We start from the raw sequence: 24,000 nt of genomic DNA on the forward strand, positions 1-24,000 counted from the left end.
GCAATTATAGACCTGTTAGTCTAACATCACATATTATGAAAGTGTATGAGAGGGTAATAAAAAAGAAATAATGAACCATTTGGTCAAAAATAATTTGTTTAATATGGGTCAACACGGTTTTCGTACCTGGAAAAAGTACACAGACCCAACTGATAGCTCACTATGAAAACATATACAATAATATGATAAATGAAAAAGACACAGATGTGATCTATCTAGATTTTGCAAAGCCTTTGACAAGGTAGACCATAACATATTGGAGAAAAAAATGAGAAAGCATAATATTGTGGGAAAGATAGGAAAATGGGTAAAAGAATTCCTGCAAAACAGAAAACAGATAGTGGTTGCAAATGACGAGAAATCAGATGAAGCCCAGGTAATATCTGGTGTGCCCCAAGGTACGGTATTAGCTGCACTGCTATTTGTTATTATGATCTCAGACATAGACTGTGATGTTGAAAACTCCGTAGTGAGAAGTTTCGCCGATGACACAAGAATAAGTAGAGAAATTACTTGTGATGAAGATAGGAACTCACTACAAAGAGATCTAAACAAAATATATGAATGGGCGGAGATAAATAGGATGGTATTTAACTCCGATAAATTCGAATCAATAAATTATGGAAACAGAGAAGGAATGGTGTATGCATACAAGGGACCTAATAATGAGACAATCACAAACAAGGAAGCAATTAAAGACCTTGGTGTAATTTTAAATAGGAATATGTTATGCAACGACCAAATAGCAACACTGTTGGCTAAATGTAAAGCAAAAATGGGAATGTTATTCAGACACTTTAAAACAAGAAAAGCTGAACACATGATTATGCTTTACAAAACTTATGTGCGTAGTACACTCGAGTACTGCAATGTGATATGGTACCCACACTACCAAAAGGATATTGCGCAAATAGAGAGTGTACAAAGGTCCTATACTGCTAGAATAGAAGAAGTTAAGGACCTTGATTACTGGGAAAGACTGCAATTTTTAAAACTATACAGTCTAGAAAGGAGAAGAGAACGCTACATGATAATACAAGCATGGAAGCAAATAGAAGGAATTGCTGAAAACATCATGGAGCTTAAAGTATCAGAAAGAGCAAGCAGAGGTAGATTAATAGTGCCAAAAAGCATTCCAGGTAAACTGAGAAAGGCGCACAGGACATTAATCCACTACGCACCAGCATCGATAATGCAGCGACTATTTAATATGCTGCCAGCTCATCTAAGAAACATATCAGGAGTGAGCGTAGATGCGTTTTAAAAATCAGCTCGATAAATACCTAAGATGCATCCCAGACCATCCAAGACTGGAAGATGCAAAATACACCAGAAGATGTATTAGCAACTCTCTGGTGGATATACGAGGTGCCTCACACTGAGGGACCTGGGGGAACCCAAACAAAAAATAAGGCAATAAGGTAAGGCTCTCTCTCTCTCTCTCTCTCTCTCTCTCTCTCCTCTCTCTCTCCTCTCTCTCTCTCTCTCTCTCTCTCTCTCTCTGCCATAATTATGAAATATATGGAAAATGTGCGTATTTAGACGGATATGGAGACGAATGCAGAGATCTCCATCCAAAAATATGCAAAAACCTAAAAGAAGGAAAAGGATGCATTTACAACAAAAAATGTCGATATATGCATCCTGCAACCATGAATGAAAGTAAGAAAACTCAGCAAACTGAAAAGAAAAATGAAAGCAAAAAAGAAACAAAAAAAGAAACAAAAAAGCAGGCCGTGTATATTACTGCGCTTTGAACCAAGAGCCCCAAGATATGAGGGCTTTCAACCCAAACCTGCACATTTAGAGCCCAACTACAAAGAATGCATCTATAATGCCAGGGGTTGGTGCAGATATGGGGACAGTTGCAGGTATACACACACAAATAAATATGAAGGCGAAAGAGCAAATATAATAGAAAAGTTGGATTTTTTAATGGCAGAATTCCGGGAAATGAAGAAAAGAACATCATATCAGAACAGGAAGGAAGCATGGGAGAATCCATATTATTACCAATATTAAATAATGGGGATGAAACACAAACCATAATAGTAATGAATGCACAGGGTTTAGTCACGAGTAACTCTAAAAGGAAAATAGAGTTCTTAGAAGAACTAACCCAAATTGAAAAAATAGATATATTAAATATAAGTGATACATGGTATTCCCAAGAGACTGGCAGTGATGACCAGATAAAGGGTTTCCAAACTTATAGATCAGACAGAAAAAAATAGGAATCAAGGGGGAACCGCAATATATGGAAGAGAGATAAATCAAGGAAAAGTATGTGAAAAATACAGCAACACAGAATGTGAATTGATTGCGGTAGAATTTGAATTTGAAAAACTAATGAATATTGTAGTTTACAGACCCCCAAACACTAAGGAGTTTGACATAATAATAGAAAAAATAGATGATATATGTAGAAACCATAAAGACTGGAATATACTCCTATCCGGAGATTTTAACTTTCCTTTCGTGGATTGGAAAGAACGGATAGAAGAAAGTGGTTGTATGTATACATATAAAAAAGATAGTAATAGTAGCGCAGAAGATAAGAGGCAATTTGAAAAAGCTTCAAGATATGCTATTAGAACATAATATGCAACAATAAACCACATTCCAACAAGAAAGGAAAATGTCCCTAGATCTAGTATTTGTGAATGAGGTGAACTATGTTAAAGAAATAATAGTGTATAACACGGGAATTTCAGACCACAATGTCATAGAATTGATAGTTCATTCCAAAGCAAGTGATCACAGAATTAATAAAAGCACAAAACTTTGGGAAGGATATGGAAAATATAACTTTTACAGTAAGAATATAAAATGGTCAGAAATAAATGAAGAACTGAATAAAGAATGGAAAAATGTATTTATAAGTGATAATATACAGGTAAATACGGATATACTGTACAAAATACTGGAGAAAATTGTTGAAAAATATGTACCGAAAAAAAACAATAAACAAAAGACGTGCATACCAAGAGACAGAAGAATCTTATTTCAGAAAATTAAAAGTGGAAGAAAAATCTTGCAAAAGAAAAAAATGTGTGGAAAATGAGGGAAATAAAATGTAAGATAGAAAATGCAGAACAAAAGATTATACAGTCGAAAGAAAATGAAAAAAGGGACTTAGAAGAAAGGACACTTCAAAATATAAAAAGAAACCCCAAAGTACTTTACTCCTATGCAAAAAAAGATGAATAAAAGGAGAATAGAAATAGGCCCTCTAAGAATTGAAGGACGGCTAACGAATGAAAAAAAGGAAATATGCAACATATTAGCAGAAAAATATAAGAGTGAGTTCACGCCAAGAATTGCGAATGAGAGTAATGAAACAGAAATGAGAGAAGAAAATGTTGAATATCTAACGGATATAGATATTAATGAAGCAGATATTTTCACGGCTATAAACGAAATTAAAAATGGATCGGCAGCCGGACCAGATGGAGTTCCAGCGATTTTGTTAAAAAAAACTGCAAACACTATCGCGAAGCCACTTGCAATACTGCTAAGACAGAGTATAGATATGAGCGAGATATATGTTAAACATAAATTAGCTTATATAACCCCTATCTTCAAAAGTGGATCAAGACTAGAGGCAAGCAATTATAGACCTGTTAGTCTAACATCACATATTATGAAAGTGTATGAGAGGGTAATAAAAAAGAAAATAATGAACCATTTGGTCAAAAATAATTTGTTCAATATGGGTCAACACGGTTTCGTACCTGAAAAAGTACACAGACCCAACTGATAGCTCACTATGAAAACATATACAATAATATGATAAATGAAAAAGACACAGATGTGATCTATCTAGATTTTGCAAAAGCCTTTGACAAGGTAGACCATAACATATTGGAGAAAAAAATGAGAAAGCATAATATTGTGGGAAAGATAGGAAAATGGGTAAAAGAATTCCTGCAAAACAGAAAACAGATAGTGGTTGCAAATGACGAGAAATCAGATGAAGCCCAGGTAATATCTGGTGTGCCCCAAGGTACGGTATTAGCTGCACTGCTATTTGTTATTATGATCTCAGACATAGACTGTGATGTTGAAAACTCCGTAGTGAGAAGTTTCGCCGATGACACAAGGATAAGTAGAGAAATTACTTGTGATGAAGATAGGAACTCACTACAAAGAGATCTAAACAAAATATATGAATGGGCGGAGATAAATAGGATGGTATTTAACTCCGATAAATTCGAATCAATAAATTATGGAAACAGAGAAGGAATGGTGTATGCATACAAAGGACCTAATAATGAGACAATCACAAACAAGGAAGCAATTAAAGACCTTGGTGTAATTTTAAATAGGAATATGTTATGCAACGACCAAATAGCAACACTGTTGGCTAAATGTAAAGCAAAAATGGGAATGTTATTCAGACACTTTAAAACAAGAAAAGCTGAACACATGATTATGCTTTACAAAACTTATGTGCGTAGTACACTCGAGTACTGCAATGTGATATGGTACCCACACTACCAAAAGGATATTGCGCAAATAGAGAGTGTACAAAGGTCCTATACTGCTAGAATAGAAGAAGTTAAGGACCTTGATTACTGGGAAAGACTGCAATTTTTAAAACTATACAGTCTAGAAAGGAGAAGAGAACGCTACATGATAATACAAGCATGGAAGCAAATAGAAGGAATTGCTGAAAACATCATGGAGCTTAAAGTATCAGAAAGAGCAAGCCGAGGTAGATTAATAGTGCCAAAAAGCATTCCAGGTAAACTGAGAAAGGCGCACAGGACATTAATCCACTACGCACCAGCATCGATAATGCAGCGACTATTTAATATGCTGCCAGCTCATCTAAGAAACATATCAGGAAGTGAGCGTAGATGCGTTTAAAAATCAGCTCGATAAATACCTAAGATGCATCCCAGACCATCCAAGACTGGAAGATGCAAAATACACCGGAAGATGTATTAGCAACTCTCTGGTGGATATACGAGGTGCCTCACACTGAGGGACCTGGGGGAACCCAAACAAAAAATAAGGCAATAAGGTAAGGCTCTCTCTCTCTCTCTCTCTCTCTCTCTCTCTCTCTCTCTCTATGTGTGTGTGTGGGCTACTTTTCACTACCTCCCATTCCTTACCTCTCTCTATCTCTCTAACAAATGATATCTATGTTGCTCCTCAAAGTTTCATTTATATTGAAAATCAATCATGATTAAATTTTCCTTACTTTCTCCAATCTCGCACCATCGGTCACATCGCGGTATTTTGAAATTTCTGGAAAATCCGCGATATATATATATATATACTTGCGTTAGGAAAAAAATCTGCGAAGTGGTGAATCCGCGATAGTCGAACCACGAAGTAGCGAGGGATCACTGTATATATATATATATATATATATGTATATATATATATATATATATATGTGCATATACAGTAGGGTCCCGAATTATGCGAGAATTTGGTCGATGAAAGGCCTCGTGTAATTGGAAATTCGTATATTTCGAAACACATCATGGCGGCAAACAGCAACCTACCCGTCAATTTTTTTTTCACTCCATTTCTAGCTTTCTAGCTATATATATACTGTATATACACTGTATATGTGTATGTATGTATGTATGTATATATTATATATATATATATATATATACAGTATATATATATATATATATATATTATATATATATAAAACACACACACACACATATATATATATATATATATATTTGTTCCAACACAAATACTTACCGAGAATTACTTTCTTAGGAGGGTCCTTGACCTCTCAATCTCGACCAAGATTTTCCCGCGCTACCCCCCTATCTCGCTCCATATAGTTTCTACCCCCGCCGCCAGGATAAGCCCTGCGGCCCGGATTAAGGCAGGTCACTGCTTTCCCGGGTTAGGATGCTCATTAAGTTCTTGGTCGTGAGATGTGAAACATCTCACCCTCTCGCTTAACTTCGATCCTTTGGCGCGTTGTGATCCCACGTGTTTCCAGTGTGGGTACTTGTATTTTTTCTGCGATAGTGCGTTTTCGCAAAGTGTTCTCAGTACGTTCCCCTTGCGTATATCCAGTGTTCCTGTAACTCGTTAGTGTTGGCTCTTCGTGTGCGAACGATGGAGCATGTGCGTCGTTGCCCCTGGTCCTAGAGCAGGAAAGTCGTGTGGGGCTTTCCTCTCTAAGCCAGAAGTGGACCCTCATTCCCTTTGTTCCACGTGCGGGGGAAAGTTTTGTTCCTCCTCGGACACGTGTCCCGAGTGCGTGAGTTGGGACGGCATTCAGTGGGTACGGTATAGTACCAAGAAAAAGAAGTCGTCGAAGCGTTCCCCCAAGAAAATGAGTGGCGTGTCCTCTTTACAGTCGGTCAGTGATCGGTCCGACGAAGCCTCGGCCTCTCCGTCTCCTTCGCAGAGGAGGTGGGCAACAAGCCCCCAGTGTTATTGTTAGCCATAGTGTTCTCCCCGGTGAACCTAGTGTGAGGGAGGAACCAAGGGCTGGCCCCTCTGGAGAGAACGGAAGGGCCGCTAGTGCTTCGGGGGAATCGGGCCACGTGGCAGGGGATCAAGCTTCCTCAGAATACCCAGTGTGGGGCAGTGTGGCGATTTCAGACTCCCCCCCGCCCTCGTGGGCCGGTGCGTCGGGTTCTCCCCCTCCAGAGGACAACCACGCTAGAGTTCGCCGCCCGAGTAGCGATGCCTTCGGGTGGAAATTGCCGAAGACTCTGGGGAGGTCACCGCTAAGGATGGACGTGTCCCTGGGTCCCTGGCCTCCTAGCAGGGACAGAGTAGACTCGGTGCCCTCGATCCCTACGGCAGTTCCCGAGGACTTCCTCCAACATCCTGTCCCGGAGGATCGACGGCGAAGAGCCTCCCCCGCGCATCACTCGAGCAGTCGTTACGCGAGGAACGTGGCGCCCTCGGACTCTTCGGAAGCAGATTCATCCTCCGGAGGAGAACGCAGGGAGAAACGGCACCGGAAGAGAGAGCGGACCGATAGTGATCGTTCCCGCTCCAGGTCGAGGTCGCGGCACAACAGGAAGCGCCCACGCTCTCACTCCCGTAAGTACAAGAGGGAGGTCTCTCCCGGCGGCGAATGGGTCTACGTCCCTTCAGGAGAGTCCAGAAAGCACCACTCTCCAGACTCTCGGTCCAGTGAACGAGCCTCTAGGTTGTCGCTGCCTACGCACAGCCTAGAACCGCTCGACCTGCCACGCAGGAAGGACCTCGCTCTTAGGCACAAGTCCTCGAGGCCTCCGGTTCACCCCTCCCAGCGGGGGGAAGCGCGCTTCCGAGAAGGCAGCCCGACCGAACCAGCCCAGCTGGGGCGGTCGTCGAGCAGGAAGGACCGGTTTCCGGGGTCGGGTCATCCCACCGGGACCGTGTCCTCCTCTTCCAGAGCCTTGGGGCAGTCGAAAGTCCTCCCGGAGTCGGTGGCCCCCGCCCTACGGCGAGACCCACCCGCGTACGGGGCGCCCTACGGTTACGGGCCGTCCGCCCTGGAACCGAGAGGAGAACGCCCGGTCTACCGACCAAGCACGGCTCCCCTACGCCAAGCCGAGGCCTCGGCCGACGGAGGCGAGGCTTCCCCGTCGGAGGACTCCGCCTACAGAAGGGTGGTAGGTCTTATCAGAAGGCTCCATGGAATTCCGGAACCCTCGGCGCCTAAGGTGAATGCCTGGAGGTCGAGCCTCCTGAGATATACTCACCGTGACGTCCTACCGAAGTCCTCCCTGGCCCTGCCTCTCGCCCCAGACCTAGTACTGGGGCAAGAATACATCGACAACTTGGTGGCCAGCAGTGCGGAGGCCCCCAAGTCCCAGAGTGCCTCCAAACTCCTCCAGGGTCTCAAACTACAGGGCAAAGTTTATATCCCGGAAGGACGGCGCCCAGGTCCCTGTAGGGTGGACCCAGCCTTGGACATCCTGGGACAGGGCGGCTCGGACGAAAGGGCCTATTCAGCCCCTGTGTCCTTCTCACCCTCTGAAGCCGGCATGATGGAGGAGATGTCAAGAGATATGGTTAACGTCTCCTCATGGCTGGACTGGTGGGCCTTCACGTTGGTTAACGTACAGGCCTCCACAGACCCTGACGATCCTGAGCAACAAGGTCTCCTGTCGGACCTTCTCACCTCCGGGGGGAAAGCCCTCAAGTTTATGTCTTATCAAGCACTCTCCTTGACGGCCAACTGGGTCCTTCGAAAGCGGGACACAGTGCTTTCTAAGTTGACAAGAAAAATCCTGGACAGAGAGGCTCGAGTGGTTCGTAGCCTACCCCTAGGAGGTGAGTCGCTGTTTCCGTTGAAGGAACTAGAAGTGCTGATGGAGAAGGTGTCCAAGAGGAGAGAGACCAACGTCCCCAAACAAACATCCTCCAGGAGGCCTCCTTAAAGGAAGGTCAGTCTCGGATAGTGCCGTGACTCCTCAGGCCACCCCCAGCTCTTCGAGGAGGGACGCCCCCGCCTCCTCCTGGACAACTCCACAGCCCTCCCGCAGGGGAGCTCCAGCTTCTGCCAGCTCCTTCAGGTCAGGTTACTCCGCCTCGAAGAGAGGCAGATCAGGCCGCCCCTCTAGGAGAAGGTAGAGGGAGAGGCCCCCTACTCCCGCCCAAGCCTCGGGTTGGGGGATGCCTCAGACCATATTGGCAAGCATGGGAAACGCATGGGGCGGATGCTTGGACGGTGTCCGTCCTGAAAGAAGGCCACAGGATCCCCTTCATAGCGGATCCACCCCCTCTTATTCCAGCCACCCAGACAGAATGGTTGGCTCCCAGGGACCCGTTGAAAAGGGCTACCCTGCAAAAAGAAGTTTCCTCCATGTTGGAGAAGGGAGCCATGGAAGAAGTCCATCTCCCAGGGCCAGGCTTCTACAGCCGCCTGTTCCTGGTGGAGAAAGCAACGTGGGGGGGGTGGTGGAGACCGGTGATAGACCTGTCGGCCCTCAACAAGTTCGTCAAGAAGACGAACTTCAAGATGGACACCCCAAAATCCGTCCTGATGGCCTTGAGGGAGAAAGATTTTATGATGACGGTCGACCTCAAGGACGCGTACTTCCAGATTCCGGTCCACCCGTCGAGTCGGAAGTTCCTCCGGGTAAAATGGGGCTCCCAGATCCTGCAGTTCAGGACCCTCTGCTTCGGCTTGTCGACGGCCCCTCAAGTGTTCACGAGGGTCTTCGCGACGGTCTCAGTATGGGCTCACGAACGAGGTATCCGCCTCATCAGATACCTGGACGACTGGTTGCTCCTTTCCAGCTCAAAGGCCCTCTTGGAAGAGCAAGGGAAGGACCTCCTCCAGTTCTGCAGGAGTCTGGGAATCATTATCAACCTGGAGAAATCAAACCTAACTCCGTCCAACAGAATGGGGTACTTGGGGATGACGTTGGACACCGTGCAGGGGAAGGCCTTCCCCTCGGAAGACAGGATACAGAACCTCATCAATATCATTCAGCCGTTCCTGTCGGAGCTTCCCAGGAAGGCGAAAGACTGGCAGAGGCTGATAGGTCACCTGGTCTCATTAGAGAAACTGGGTCCCCAAGGGAAGATACGGCTCAGACCCGTACAATGGAACCTCAAGGCTCTATGGTCCCAGACAGGCTCTCAGAAAACGTTGATTCCGGTCCTTCCGGACACGAGAGCAGCCTTAAAATGGTGGCGATGCCAGTCGAACTCCCTCAAGGGGATGCCCCTCGGGTCCTGTCCCCCCGAGTTTCTCCTGTTCACAGACGCCTCCAGCCTAGGGTGGGGAGCCCACCTGCGGGAGGAAACAGCAAGCGGGACCTGGTCGGAGACCGAAAAGCAGCTCCACATCAACGTCCTGGAGCTAAAAGCAGTACAGAAGGCATGTCTGCACTTTGCAAGTCGGTTGAAGGGAAACACCGTGGCCCTAATGTGCGACAACGCCACGGTGGTAGCCTACATAAAGAAACAAGGTGGCATGAAGTCGATGGAACTGTGCGACCTCACCATAAACATCCTGCATTGGGCGGACGAGCACCAGGTGATACTTCTAGCAAGGTTCATCCCCGGGAAAAGAAACGTGCTAGCCGACGGCCTCAGCAGGATGGGTCAGATAGTAGGGACGGAGTGGTCCCTACACCCAGAAGTGGCCAGACTCATCCTTCAACGCTGGGGCTCCCCGGTGATGGACCTCTTCGCAACGAAGCTCAACGCCAAGTTACCGGTTTATTGCTCCCCGGTACCAGACGAAGGAGCAGCCCTAGAAGACGCCTTCCAGCACAAGTGGGACAACCTGGACGTATATGCCTTTCCCCCCTTCACGCTGTTAAGGCAGGTGCTCAACAGAGTAAGAACCTCCCAAAACCTAAAGATGACTTTGGTAGCGCCCTGGTGGCCGGAGAGAGAGTGGTTCGCGGATCTAAAAGACCTGGCAAGCCATCCGCCGTGGCCTCTGCCCCCCAGGTCAGATCTGCTGAGTCAACCTCACTTCCTCAAGTTCCACGACAACCCTCTCTCTCTTCGCCTTCACGCCTGGAGACTATCGAGCGGCTCCTGAAGAAGGAGGGGTACTCCTCCTCCACAGCTAAGAGGATGTCCCTATACCTAAGAAAATCCTCTACCGTGGTCTACCAGGCGAAGTGGGCCGCCTTTACGAAGTGGTGCGCGGCAAAACACATAAGACCTCTTAAAGCCTCGGTCCCTGACATAGCTGACTTTCTCGTGTACCTTAGGGATAAAATAGGGATGTCAATCCCAGCTATTAAAGGAGTACGAGCAGCCTTAGGCCAAGTCTTTCTCCTGAAAGGCATCGACCTGGGGACCTCGAGACACATAGCGATGCTGATTAGAAGTTTCGAGCAATCCTGTCCTCCTCAAACCAGGAGAGTGCCCAGATGGGACCTGGCCAAGGTCCTGAAAATGCTGTGTCGTCCTCCCTTTGAACCCCTCAAAGATATCTGGGACAAAGATCTCACCCTCAAGACAGTCTTCTTGCTAGCCTTGGCTTCAGCTAAGAGAGTAGGTGAGATCCACGGTCTCTCCTACGACGTGGCACACTCCAAAGGGTGGAGGGAGGTATCCTTCAAGTTCGTACCCTCCTTTGTAGCAAAGACTCAGAACCCAGCAGTCTGGGACCCGAGGTTTGAAGGTTTCTCAATTCCGGCCATCCCCAAGACAGGCAATACGGAAGACCTGAAGTTATGCCCAGTCAGGACGCTCAGGAAGTACCTGGAAAGGACGGCTCATCTCCGCCCAGGTGCCAAGAACCTCTTCGTCTCTTCAGGTGTTAATAAGAAGCAAGTCTCCAAGAACACTATTTCCTTCTGGCTGAGACAAGTCATCACTAGGACTTATGAAGAGGACAAGGTGGCAGTACCAGGCACTCCCCGCCCCCATGACATCAGAGGCCTGAGCACTTCCTTGGCCTTTGAGAGAAACATGGCAGTGGGGCAGATCCTACAGGCCGGCACTTGGTCACACCAGTCGACCTTCACGGCCCACTATCTCAAAGACTACTCAAGAAAGTCTTTGGATGGATTCTCCATTGGGACAGTCATCGCCGCCCTCCAAGCTGTGTAGCGGCAGGCTAGAAGACGTCCCCAACAGTGAATAGACTCGTCCCTACTTCTTCAGGAGAAGACTCAGTAGAGAAGATGTTAAGAGGTAAGTCTTAAAATATAAGCGTAAGGTTTCCGCTGTTACCCCCCTATCCGCTCTCTGTACCCCCGCATTCCGTAGCCCTCCAGGCACTATGTGCCAGACCAAGTGGCAGAATGGCTCTCCCGCCTCCTAAAGTATAAGTCTCCTAAGAAAGTAATTCTCGGTAAGTATTTGTGTTGGAACAAATAAAAAATTTTAAGTAATTTTTATTTTTCCTAACATACTTACCGAGAATTACTTTCGGGTAATGGCCCTCCCTTCCGTCCCCGAGTGCCATTCTTCCATTGCCGGGTTGGGCTAAACGGCGAACTTAATGAGCATCCTGACCCGGGAAAGCAGTGACCTGCCTTAATCCGGGCCGCAGGGCTTATCCTGGCGGCGGGGGTAGAAACTATATGGAGCGAGATAGGGGGGTAGCGTGGGAAAATCTTGGTCGAGATTGAGAGGTCAAGGACCCTCCTAAAAAAGTAATTCTCGGTAAGTATGAGGAAAAATAAAAATTACTTAAAATTTTTGATATATATATATATATATATATATATATATATATATATATATACTGTAGCTTTTATCTTAACAATACTGTAAGAAATCCTTCTTATAGATTTTTTTTATAAAATACTGTACAAAATTTCTTTTATGGATAAATAAAACAATAAAAAGTTGTTAAAGTTTTGATAATTTTCTATGACTGAAGTATTTACTACTGTACTATGCATAGCTTACTGTTTTCAGTATTTTCCGAATGATGTAGAATTATTTCCTATAGATACAAAAAACAAAAAAGGGTTTTCAAGGTTTGATACAGTATCTAGCAATAGTTAAAAATTACAGTATAGTACTGTATATCCATGATGACACTCCCACACGTAAACACGGACACTAGGCGCAAGTGTGCACTAGGCTGCTGTACGATAATCTACCGTAATTTTCTGCCAGAAAACATCTAAGCGTCCCCCTTGGACCAGGTTGCCGCTAACGTACCGTCACGCTTTTTTTTCCCTGAGCGGTCATTTCACTAATGATAATTTTTCAAAGTTAATATCATTTCTTTATGCTTATAATTCGTAATTATAGTTAAAAGTAGGGATATTAATTAAATGGTTGAGTAAAAAAACAAATAATACTACTATTATTTCATTTCAAATGGCTACATAATACTGAATATTCTAATGGGTTCTTTTTATCTTCAATCGTAAATCTTACGCCTGGATAAGCAACAAAAGGAAAGGGATAAGTCTCTCCTCTCTCTCTCTCTCTCTCTCTCTTTCATATCGTTTCCTGTATAGTTTTCAAATATGTTCGTCATACATTTGTACATTATTTATCCACTTTATTCTCTCTCTCTCTCTCTCTCTCTCTCTCTCTCTCTCTCTCTCTCTCTCTCTCTCTCTCTCTCTCGGCGTTTCCTTTCCCTTTATAGTTTTGTGAAATTTCGTTGTCCAGTCATTCGGTAATGAGAAGTCATTTTCGCTTTCGGCATCGAAAGAAAACTTTGTTTCTTCAATATACTCATCACTGGAGGATTCAGAACTAGTGCTCTCATTATCAAATTCCTCAACAAGAATATCATTTATTTCATCTAAAGAAATAACCTTCCTCTTTAGACCGTTCATTACAAAAGGAACAACAAATAACCACTTATGCATGAACGCCCGAGCGCACTGATAGGAAACTAGTTTTCTAACATCAAGCTACCTTCAGAAAAATAGTTGCCAGACATCATATAAGTTTTTATTCACAGTCCCAATATGCTGAGAGTGTTGCCAAGTGGTAATCCTATACTTACTATACGAGTAAACGTAATATCACGAGACTGACGGCTTGTAAAAGGCAATTAAAGTCATGAACGGAATATACAGTTGAAGGCGGTACCGAGTAGATCGTGGTGAACGGTTTATCACGTGGGTGACGCTTAACAGGTTAAAAAAACATTTTATATAGTTCGGTATTTTCTCTATCCATCCTCTCCCAGAAAACCTTCAAATGTGAATTATCGGAATGTGTGCAGATCTTGACAGTGCGATAACTATTTAGCGACTGAGAATAAAAAAAAATAAAAAGCCCGATTGACGATGCTGATAAAGAGGATATCGAATACCGATTTTTCCCTAATTGATTTTTTCTACGTTCTGTCTAATCCAGTGTACAGTACATTCTTATGTAAAGGGCGAACCCCAACATTTCTTGATGCTGCTACACTTTAATTATAGATATTTTACCACCTATTTATAATCTTTATTTATAATAACATCTTTAGTAAAAGCTCTTCAATATCACTTTCAGGAGTAAATGCGTTTATGATCGACGATGAAACGTAAAAAAAAAGTTTTCCTTTTAAGAAGGCGTTTTTTTAGGAAAAAAAAAACACGAAACAAAATTGCTCATATTTAATTTATTTTGATTTTCTAAGGATAAATAAAACAACATTAATTATAACATTATTATTACATAGTACCTGGTAAGATATCTTTTGCCGCAAAAGTTAACCTATAGACAGATGTTAAAATTGGTTAGCGAGTTCGTTATGATCGGAGATGGAACGTATTAAACAAATTAATGGGTTTGGTTGTAGTGACATGTTTGGAAGTAGCATGATATAAAATAGTCTTTATTTAATTTAATTTTTGGTTTCAAAAAAAAAGAATTTCAAACAATTTAGATGAAACGGAGCACAACGCACTACTACTGGATGATAGCGGTAGTTTTGCACACGAAAGCAACAAAGGTGTTCCCATGACGATGCTGTTCTGTTGATTTTTTTTTTTTTTTTGGAAACTTTTCAATATTTCAAATGGCACTGTTGATTTTGATGGTTTTTAATTTAAAGTTTAATGAATAAGGATTTTTCACCATAATCACAACGTATGAAAATTAATGAGTACAAATATGGAATATTATACATATAGGTGTTGGACAGTTAGGCTAGCCTAGCGACAAGTTCACACAACAGATGGGCAAACCTTAAAATTTTTCATCCAAAACTAGTCTTTAAGGGGATCTGCCGGTTTCCGACTTTTTTAACGACAGGTTGTTGATATATAGGGGGTTTGTTAAAGGATATTGTGTGGAACTTTTGGGGAATTTTTTTTTGTTCAGTGACCTTAGGTTTTGTGACGCCAGAGCTTTTTTCGGCCAAAAATGGCCATTTTCAAAATGCATCTCCTCCTTTGATTTTTGTTTTTAAGGGATGAGATTTGAACCATGTATAAAACACATATGGACCTTCGATTTAAAGCCGGGGATTTTTTATTTTTCAATTATTTTTCATGATATGAATTTTTTTTTTTTATGAAATTTTCCCGGAAAAATTACAGGAAAAAATTTGCCAAAAATCAGAAACTCAAAATATTAAGAATCCCCGGCTTTTTTTTAATCTACCATGTTTCCCCATATTATATATGAAATTACATTAAGATTGGTCCAATACTAAGGGAGGAGATACATTTTGAAGGTGAAAAACTTATGTTTTGAGAAACGGGCCTTCAAAGTTTTAGGTACATAAAAAAAAGTAAAAGACTGTGTTACCATTAATTTTATGTTTTTTTTTTAGTATTAACTGTATTTCAAATCTTATTTTTAATGTCTATTGCTTTAATGCAAAAGTATTATGAATAGAAATATTAATCAATTGATTATCTTTGTGCCTAAGACATATTATAAATTTGGTTTTGTAAATTGGAGCCTTCCTTCCTTCTGTAGAAATCGGTGGGCATTTTGCAGGTTCTGAAATAATTTTCCCTCTGCATTTAGGACATATCTTTTTTATTAGTGTCTCAAATCCATCCCTTGCCAAATGGATTCTCGGAATTACTTTGCATCTACAATTCGGTATTTGTGATTCAAGTAATTTTTCAAGTCTTGCTTCACTTATTATTATCATTTTATTTTCACTATCGTTGATAATATCAGCCTCCGATCCACTGCATTCTTCTTCTAAAATATCTTTGCCCTTTAGCAGTGATGAACGAATAGAGAGACGATTAGGGGTGGATGTGGTTGGTCTCTGGCCAGCAGTGATGTCAGCGTGCACCATTTGCTGCGCGGCCCCTCTCTCTCTCGTTGTCGCCTCATTCCCCTCTATGGCATTAGTTTCTTGAATTCTCTCTTCTACTTCTTCGATGGCTATATCAAATTGGCGTTTCCGCATTCTAGAAGCATGAAGTGAACTCTTGCGCCTTTTAGGCATGGTGAAAAACTAAAAACACCGCAGAAAAAAAGAGAGTTCAGTCAAGGCTAGCGAGCAAGAAAAAATGCGACCTTATTACGTGAAAATTTATAGGCAACTGAGCCTCATGACTCATGATGGGTGTTTTGTCTTGTCTAGTTATAACCAGAAAGGTGCCAATTAGGATATTATTGACATTATATATTTCATTTCAAAGGAAGTTTTTGTAACATATATCACAAAAACTATATCAGACTAAATAATTTGCGCTACTGGTGTTTTCTGTGTATAAAGTTATTGTTACATTTCAGGCCATAACTAGAAAAGTAAGGCGAATTTTAGCATAATACTTCGTGCACCCATTCTTGAATGCTCTACGAAGCCATAGAATTTTTTTCAGCAAATCGAATATGTTTCATATTTTTTCGGTATTTTAGGCGGCCGATCCCCTTAAATGTTTGAACAGAAATCTTTCTCTCACATTCTCCCCCCCCCCCTTCTCAGACATTGGGGAACCATCACCCCACCCCAATACAATTAAGAAAACAATAGATTTCCTACGCTTCGCGGTGCTTGACTCGCGGATTTAGAATGCTCCTCGCAGATACAGGAAATTTAATTTTTAAAAACTATCGATCGTGTAATTGAGGAATCGCATAATTAGAACACGTGTAATTCGGGACCCTACTGTATATGTGTATGTATTGTTACGATCTTAAAATCGTTGCAGGTTCTTTTAATAAGTAAAATAAATATCAATAACACCAATTGAAATATGGGAAATGAATATAAAAAGAAACACACGAAAAAACTCAACATGTTTGTTCGCAAACTTACAAATAAAACTAATGTTACCTCTTCGGTTACTTTAACTGACAAATCAAACCAATCAAAACATCAACAGAAAATGGGAACAGTCAATAAGGTAGAAATACTTGAGGATTAGTTTTCAGCAGCTGCTGAGACGATATGGGGAATTCAGGCTTGAGAACGTTGCAGAAGGACGTCTGAAATTCAGAAGAAACTAGCACGATGACCGGAATTGAAGACGTCACAAATGGGTGGCATCAAGATGGTACATCAGAGGTCTTCTTCCAAGAATTCGATGATACTGTTTAACGAAGGCATTCTCCAAGCAGTGTCGGCTATTTCTTGTCACAAGCAGGGAGGGCTGGCTGTTTCAATTTGTCTCTTCTTGGCCTTAACAGGATCTTTTGGTGATAGGCTTTTGTTGTGTGAAGAGAAGGTTAGAATTTGGCTCTATTAGACTTCTGGTCTTCTCTGTTTCTTATCTTGCTAGGACTTCGATCTTATATACTCCGGACATAGGCTAGTTCCTCTCTTGTCTTATGCCTGTCCTATCTCTTGGACAATCTCTTCTTGAAGTTTATATAACCATGTATGGGCGGAGTTAATTACTGTGGGCAGTGGTCATCTCCATAGAAGGCGTTCTTTTTAACAATTCTGCATCTCTATTGGCTTCCTCAAAAAACACCCACTTCGATCATGCCATGGAAGCTTCTAGAAGAAACTTTTGATGCAATCTGGACCACGTGTTAAGTCGTAACAAAAAGGTAGCACGTGTCCTTCCATGATGACATATATCCTAAACAGGGACTTCCCTCAGTCTCAGTTTCTCAAAATATGCTGAGTCCACTAATTAAGACAATGACATCTTGGTCAAAATGGGCAGTTCCCTTATCACTGGTCCGTAGTTAAATGCTGATGAAAATGAAGAGATGACAGGATTACCCAAACAGGGCCAAAGTCGAATCTCGTCTCGCCTCGCTGCTCACACTGGGAATAGATATTTTTGTTTTTTATTATATCCTCTTAAAAGTGTTTTATCTACCCATGACATATATATATATATATATATATATATATATATATATATATATATACACACATATATATATATATATATATATATATATATATATATATATATATACATATACAGTATATACAGTAGAACCTCGGTTTACAAACGACTCCGCTTACAAATTTTTCGGTTTACGAAGGGACTTTCTCTGAAAAATTTGTCTCGGTTAATGAATATTGTATCGGTTAACGAATTTAACTTTCCCTCCCACGCGCCGTTTTTTGTGGAAAAGTGTTAACGCCGCGCTTCCCGATCGCATTTTTCATGGAAATAACTAACGACAGCATCTCACAATGGAGTCACGTGACTCCTCCCACGCATACCTACCACCCCCTAAACCCCTTTCACTTGTTCATTATCTCTGTATCCGCCGTCTCGATAGCATACATACTTAGTGAATTCGTGGACGATTTCTTTGTGATTTTTACACGTGGTTTGTGATTTGTTTTATTTTCACTCATTTGTGATTACAGTACTGTACTGTATTATTGTGATAGACAATGGCTCCTAAGATGTCGAAGAAGGAAAGCAGTAAGAAGCTGATGATAACGATCGAGATGAAGAAGGAGATCGAGAAGCATGACCAAGGCATGCGTGTGAAAGACATTGCTAGTTTTTTCAATCGCTCGCAGTCGACGATATGCACAATATTAAAGAAAAAAGAAGAAATAAAGGCCGCTAAAGTAGCTAAAGGTGTATCGTCGTTGTCAAAACAACGGCCACCTATTCTTGACGACTTAGAAAATTTATTAATGGTGTGGTTAAATGAGAAGCAGCTCGCAGGAGATTCAGTAAATGAGAACATGATTTGCGAGAAGGCAAGAACCATTTACGAGTACTTGGTGAGAAGTGAGCCAGGCACATCAGCAGAAAAAGAAAGTTTTAAGGCAAGCCGTGGTTGGTTTGAAAAATTCAAGAAGAGAACGGGTATCCAGTGTTGTTCGGCATGGCGAGGGGGCCAACGCCGATATGAAGGCAGCAGAGTCTTTTGTGAAAGAGTTCAAAAGGCTCGTGGACTCCGAGGACTACGTTTCCCAACAGGTGTTTAATTGCGATGAGACAGGCCTCTTTTGGAAGAAAATGCCCAGGAGGACCTATATCACGGCAGAAGAAAAGGCCCTTCCTGGCCAAAGCCCATGAAAGACCGTCTAACCCTGCTGTTCTGTTCCAACGCCAGTGGGGATTGCAAAATTAAACCTCTCCTGGTGTATCACTCGGAGAATCCACAAGCCTTCAAGAAGAACAATGTGCAGAAGAAAAAGTTGCACGTCGTGGCGTTCTAATACGAAGGCTTGGGTGACAAGGATCTTCTTCGTTGAGTGGATGAACGAGGTTTTTGGTCCCGAAGTCAAGAGATACCTCCTGGAGAAGGACCTCCCACTCAAAGCCTTGCTGTTAATGGACAATGCTCCTGCCCATCCTCCAGCCATTGAAGAGGACATAGCGGAGGAATACAAGTTCATTAAGGTGAAGTTCCTACCCCCCAACACCACTCCAATACTCCAGCCTATGGATCAGCAAGTGATCTCAAATTTTAAAAAACTTTATACCAAAGCTATGTTCCAGCGCTGCTTTGAAGTAACAGAGGGCACCAACCTTACCCTCAGAGAGTTTTGGAAGGATCACTACTCCATCTACAACTGCCTGACTTTAATTGATAAAGCATGGCAAGGAGTCACCAGGAGAACCCTCAATTCTGCCTGGAAGAAACTGTGGCCCGACACCGTTGCAGAACGGGATTTCGAGGGGTTCGAACCCAACCAGGAGGAAGCAGTTGACAAGGATATTGTGTCCTTGGGCAAGGCAATGGGACTGGAGGTGGAGACGGATGACATCGACGACCTCCTGCAGGAGCATAAGGAGCAGCTGACCACCGAGGAGCTGAAGGACCTGCACGAGCAGCAGCAAAGAGAGGTAATGGAGGAAATCTCATCTGAGGAGGAGGGAGGCACTGCACAATCACTGTCTTCGAGTGAGATAAAAGATTTTTTAAAGAAGTGGGAAGACGTGAAAAGTTTTCTTGTGGAAAATGTCCCGAATAAGGCTGAAACAGACCGTACAATAAATTTATTAGTCGATAATGGGGTGGGTCACTTCTATGAAATTTTAAAGAACAGACAAAAGCAGGTGTCTATTGAAAAATATCTTGTGAAGGGGGAGAAAAGAACTGTGAAAGACGACGACCAAGAGTCTCGCAAACGCAAAACCAGTGATAGTGAACGCCATTCTCGCGAGAGAACTCCAGTCAACGTTCCTGAAGTTCTCATGGAGGGAGATTCTCCCTCCAAGCAGTAACCCCCTCCTCCTCCTTCCCCTCCTCTCGTCTCCATCAAGCCAGCAGCGACACTCCTCTAAGGTAAAGTTCAGGTTTACTGTGCATGCATATCCATATTTTCATCATTAAATGACTGCAATATTTTAATTTTGTGTAGAGTACAGTAGAGTACTGTATGTGTAAGGAAAAATTTGTGAAAATTGGTTTTTGTAGATGGGTTGAACTAATTATTTCGATTTTATAACATTCTTATGGGGAAATTCGTTTCGCGATACAAATTTTTCGGTTTACGAGTTCGCATTAGGAACAAATTAAATTCGTAAACCGAGGTTCTACTGTATATATATATTTATATGTATGTATGTATGTATAAAATAAAATGGTTTCACTGGTTGCCGATCAACTTTTAATTCCAAGTGCAAAAGGAAATTTGCCTTTATCTGACGGGGAAGTTATGAGGCCCTTTTTCCCTAACGCAAACAGTTGGGAGTAGGTGGTTCTTTACTTGGGATCAGAATTTAATTTCTAAATAATGGATTGCAAAGAGTTGTTGATGGGCACCATAATGAGTATTAGAAAATGATATCTGGTATTCCTCAGGGTAATGTTGTCCCATTACTTTTTATATTATATACTCATGACATGTGGGTAGGCCTAGAAAACAAGCTTGTTGCATATGCAGATGATGCTACTCTCTGCATCAGTTCCATATCCTGTATGTAGATTTGGCGATGCTAATTGCTTTAATAGAGATCTAGTTAAAATTAGTGCATGGTAAAAATTATGGGGCATGAAGTTGAACCACAACAAATCTCAAAGTATGAATGTAAGTAGGTCGTGGACAGTGGCTCTTAACATCCAGATCTCAACATTGATAATGTTTCTTTAACTCTTTCTTTTGAAATTTTATGTATGATTCTCGACAGCAAATTTACTTTTGAGAATCATATATCTTTTTCTTCAATTACACAAGGAGTTTTAATAAAATTTTTGGGGATCAATGTATTCCCAAGTGTTTTAATTCTTTCATTCTACATTGTTTCGAGTATTGTTCATTTGTCTGGTCTACAGCTGCTTAATCTCCTTTTAATTTGTTGGACAAGAACTTGTGGTGTATTAATTTTTTTATTCTTGATTTGGATATTAATCTCTGGCATGTTCAGTTGGTTTTTTATCTATGTTACATAAGATTTTTCATTATTCTGAACATCCTTTGCATTCAGATCTTCCCAGACATTACCATCAGTGGATACTTCAGGACTTTTAATATGTTGTTTAGGATGGATTTGGGCATCAATCCTGAAAAATCCAGCTTGCTAACCAATTTTTTTCCAAGTTTGTCCCTATTCAAGGCTAATTACTAGACTAAAAACCTTTTCCTTTGTTTAGCCTAGTATAGAAATAATACTGGTTACGTCCCCAATACTTCAAGCGAGGGTGGATTGAGTAATGTCAATGGTACTCTCAAAGATTCCTATGATTCAGAGAACTCTTACCTAGACTAGTCACATTGCTAGTATCACAACCACACAGCTTGCGTAGGCCACTAGTCTTGCAGAGCACTGATATTTTAGCGAGGTGCAAGGGTTTGTACCAATGATGATCTGATATCGTAGGGAGAATACCCGGGGTCAAATGCCAAAAGCCAGTTGGTACGGACTTCCACTCTCCTTAGAGGAGTTATCCCTATAAATAGCGTGGTGCGTATAGAGTAACGGAACAATTGACCAATTTGGAAGTAATTTGTATTTTTCCTAACGATATAAACTTGGAGCTATTTAAAACAGATTGGCCCGCCAGCACCTGTCCCCCGAGAAAGACTTGCCTGCAAGCAAAGTGGGTGCTCACCCCATGTGTTTGAGTAAGCAGATAGCTGGCTACCCCCACCCCTCCTGCTAAGTAGCGGTTCGAGTAGTTATCCTTCTTGCTTGTCTTCTAGCTTCGCCGAAAATAATATCCCCATATGTAGCTCTAGGTTTATATTGTTAGGAAAAATATAAATTACTTATCAATTACTTCAAATGATGCTGACTTCTATAGAAGACCCCTGAGTTGCTCAATCATGTCTTGGATAACAATTTGATCTCCAGTCTTGACCCCCATCATTACAGTTTACAAACAAAACTCTTCAAATTCAGGTTTTGCAAGTTGGTAGACTAAAGAGATGTTTATGGATAATCAAAATGGAATGGGGCTTAAATCACTCTCCTTTGCCGATTCTATACTAAGGGTTATTTCTAGCCTCTTAGAAGAAAAACTTGCAGGACAGAGTTTTAGATTATCTGAATTGCTTAGATAAAACTGTCTTGGATGGGGCTTCCAAGGAGTTAGCAGGCTTTTTGGGGTTTGTCATCAAGACAATAGAGCACGTATGTGCCTCTATGGTGGGGTCAGTCTCTTAGGCATAAAAGGAGCATACTGTAGGCCTCTGTTGGATGTAAAAATTGACAATGTTTTGAATTCTATTTTTAGGAAGAGTTAAGTTCCAAATGATCGAATGCTTCAACCTCAGAATTGCCAACAAGAAAGTTCTTTAGTTCTAGTAGAAGAATACCAGAAATCCGTCATAGTAGACGTTCCAGAAGGGCAGCCAACCGGACTCGAAAATCTTATCCGAGAATGGTATGCCTTTACTTCCTTGAGAATTTGTAGGGGAAGACTTTCTTCCCACTTTTGCCCCTTTTGGGAGAAAGCCTTCAACACAATCTGTGGGTGCTATCTGTAGTCAAGGGTTACTGGATTCCTTGACTTTCACTATGCCTTGACAAAGGCACCATTTCTGTATCCAAGCTATCTCACCATTACAGCAAAATCTCTGGTGATCCTTTTAGAAATGGATTTGAGGGAAGTATAGCATTATGAAATTTTATTATTAAAATTATTGCAGTTCCATGTAGTGTGCCAAGCCTCAGTTTGCACAAAGTTGAAATCTCTAGCAATGCATCAGCACATGAAACAACTATTAAAGTAATTAGCACATGTGCTAAAGTCACTTGTGCATATGGTTGAAGTTTTTTTCGTCCAAAGTCATTTCCAAAAATTGTCTGGGGCATTTGTGCATCAATGCAGTAGTAATACTGTATAAAGAAAAAACAATCAAGCTCATAGCCTTAGACAAACGGTTTTGTTTTGAACTTTCTTGTCTTGAGGCTTTTGTGCCCAGCCTTACAATTAACAAATTAAAGCATTACTTTCACAAGATGAAAGAGGTAAATTTAATAACAGAGGGCATAAGAACTTCTGACCAGGAAGATGCTCAAGGTTTTTATTGAAATCAGTTTTTCTACCCTATAGAATCATAAGTGTGGTTTTTGCTCAGCTCACAACAAATAGAATTTTTGTACAATTCTGCTGAGACTTAGATTTTAATTTTGTTGCACTTGATTTTAGCAATACACCCGAGATGTTAATTTATTGATGTGTGATATGCTTGCTATTTTTTGATGATCTGAGAATTTTACAGGCAATAGTGAAATTCCCAAAGTGGACAAGTTCTCACCCGGGGAAAATAAAAGTGACACGTCAAAAGTGGATAAGTTTCCAGATGATGAAAATAAAATAAGTGATGTGTTGAAATTTGACGAACCTGGAAAGCAAAAGGCAAAGCTTCCTAAACCCAGAGGTACCCCAAGAGTAGAAGACAAAGATCAGGAGAGTATCAGTGGTAAGGAAGTTTCAATTTGATTTTACTTCTTTAGTGCAATTTGAGAATATGATGTATTGGTGAATGTGAATTTTCCAGAAATATTAATTTTATATGATTACTATTTTAGCTTTTATTTTAAATATATATTAATTTGTTTACATAAATTAAATCTTTTTACAGTGGAAAGTAAAAAGATTCAAAGCTTAGGATCCCTGTTAGCTGGTCTTGGTAGTCGCAAGGAAGAATTCATGAGTCCTGACAGACAGACTTCATCAGGTATGGCTCCAATTTTTTTTATTTTATGGTTGCTTGAGAATTCTAGTTAATTGGATGCCACAGTAAAATTAATACCTCAATTACACATTTCAAATAAATGAAAAACTAATATTTTCCTACACAAATAACAACCATTGTCCTTTATATAGGAG

The 24,000-nt window shown here is 41.6% G+C and overlaps 1 protein-coding gene across 7 annotated transcripts in view; it reads left to right on the forward strand.

Annotated features, from left to right (window-relative positions):
• Nucleotides 1-24,000, forward strand: part of LOC137655750 (microtubule-associated protein futsch-like) — a 268,584-nt gene that overhangs the window by 103,132 nt on the left and 141,452 nt on the right. For 6 of the 7 annotated variants that reach the window (XM_068389814.1, XM_068389819.1, XM_068389818.1 and 3 more), the window contains 2 exons: nt 23,390-23,590; nt 23,753-23,848. The exons of the other annotated variant lie outside the window; for it this stretch is intronic. In XM_068389814.1, coding sequence (XP_068245915.1) covers nt 23,390-23,590; nt 23,753-23,848 — 297 coding nt within the window. The remainder of the gene's footprint in view (nt 1-23,389; nt 23,591-23,752; nt 23,849-24,000) is intronic. 7 annotated transcript variants of the gene reach the window in all.

The sequence above is a fragment of the Palaemon carinicauda genome, chromosome 16 (assembly GCF_036898095.1).
Source record: "Palaemon carinicauda isolate YSFRI2023 chromosome 16, ASM3689809v2, whole genome shotgun sequence".
In the NCBI taxonomy this organism is placed as follows: Eukaryota; Metazoa; Arthropoda; class Malacostraca; order Decapoda; family Palaemonidae; genus Palaemon; species Palaemon carinicauda.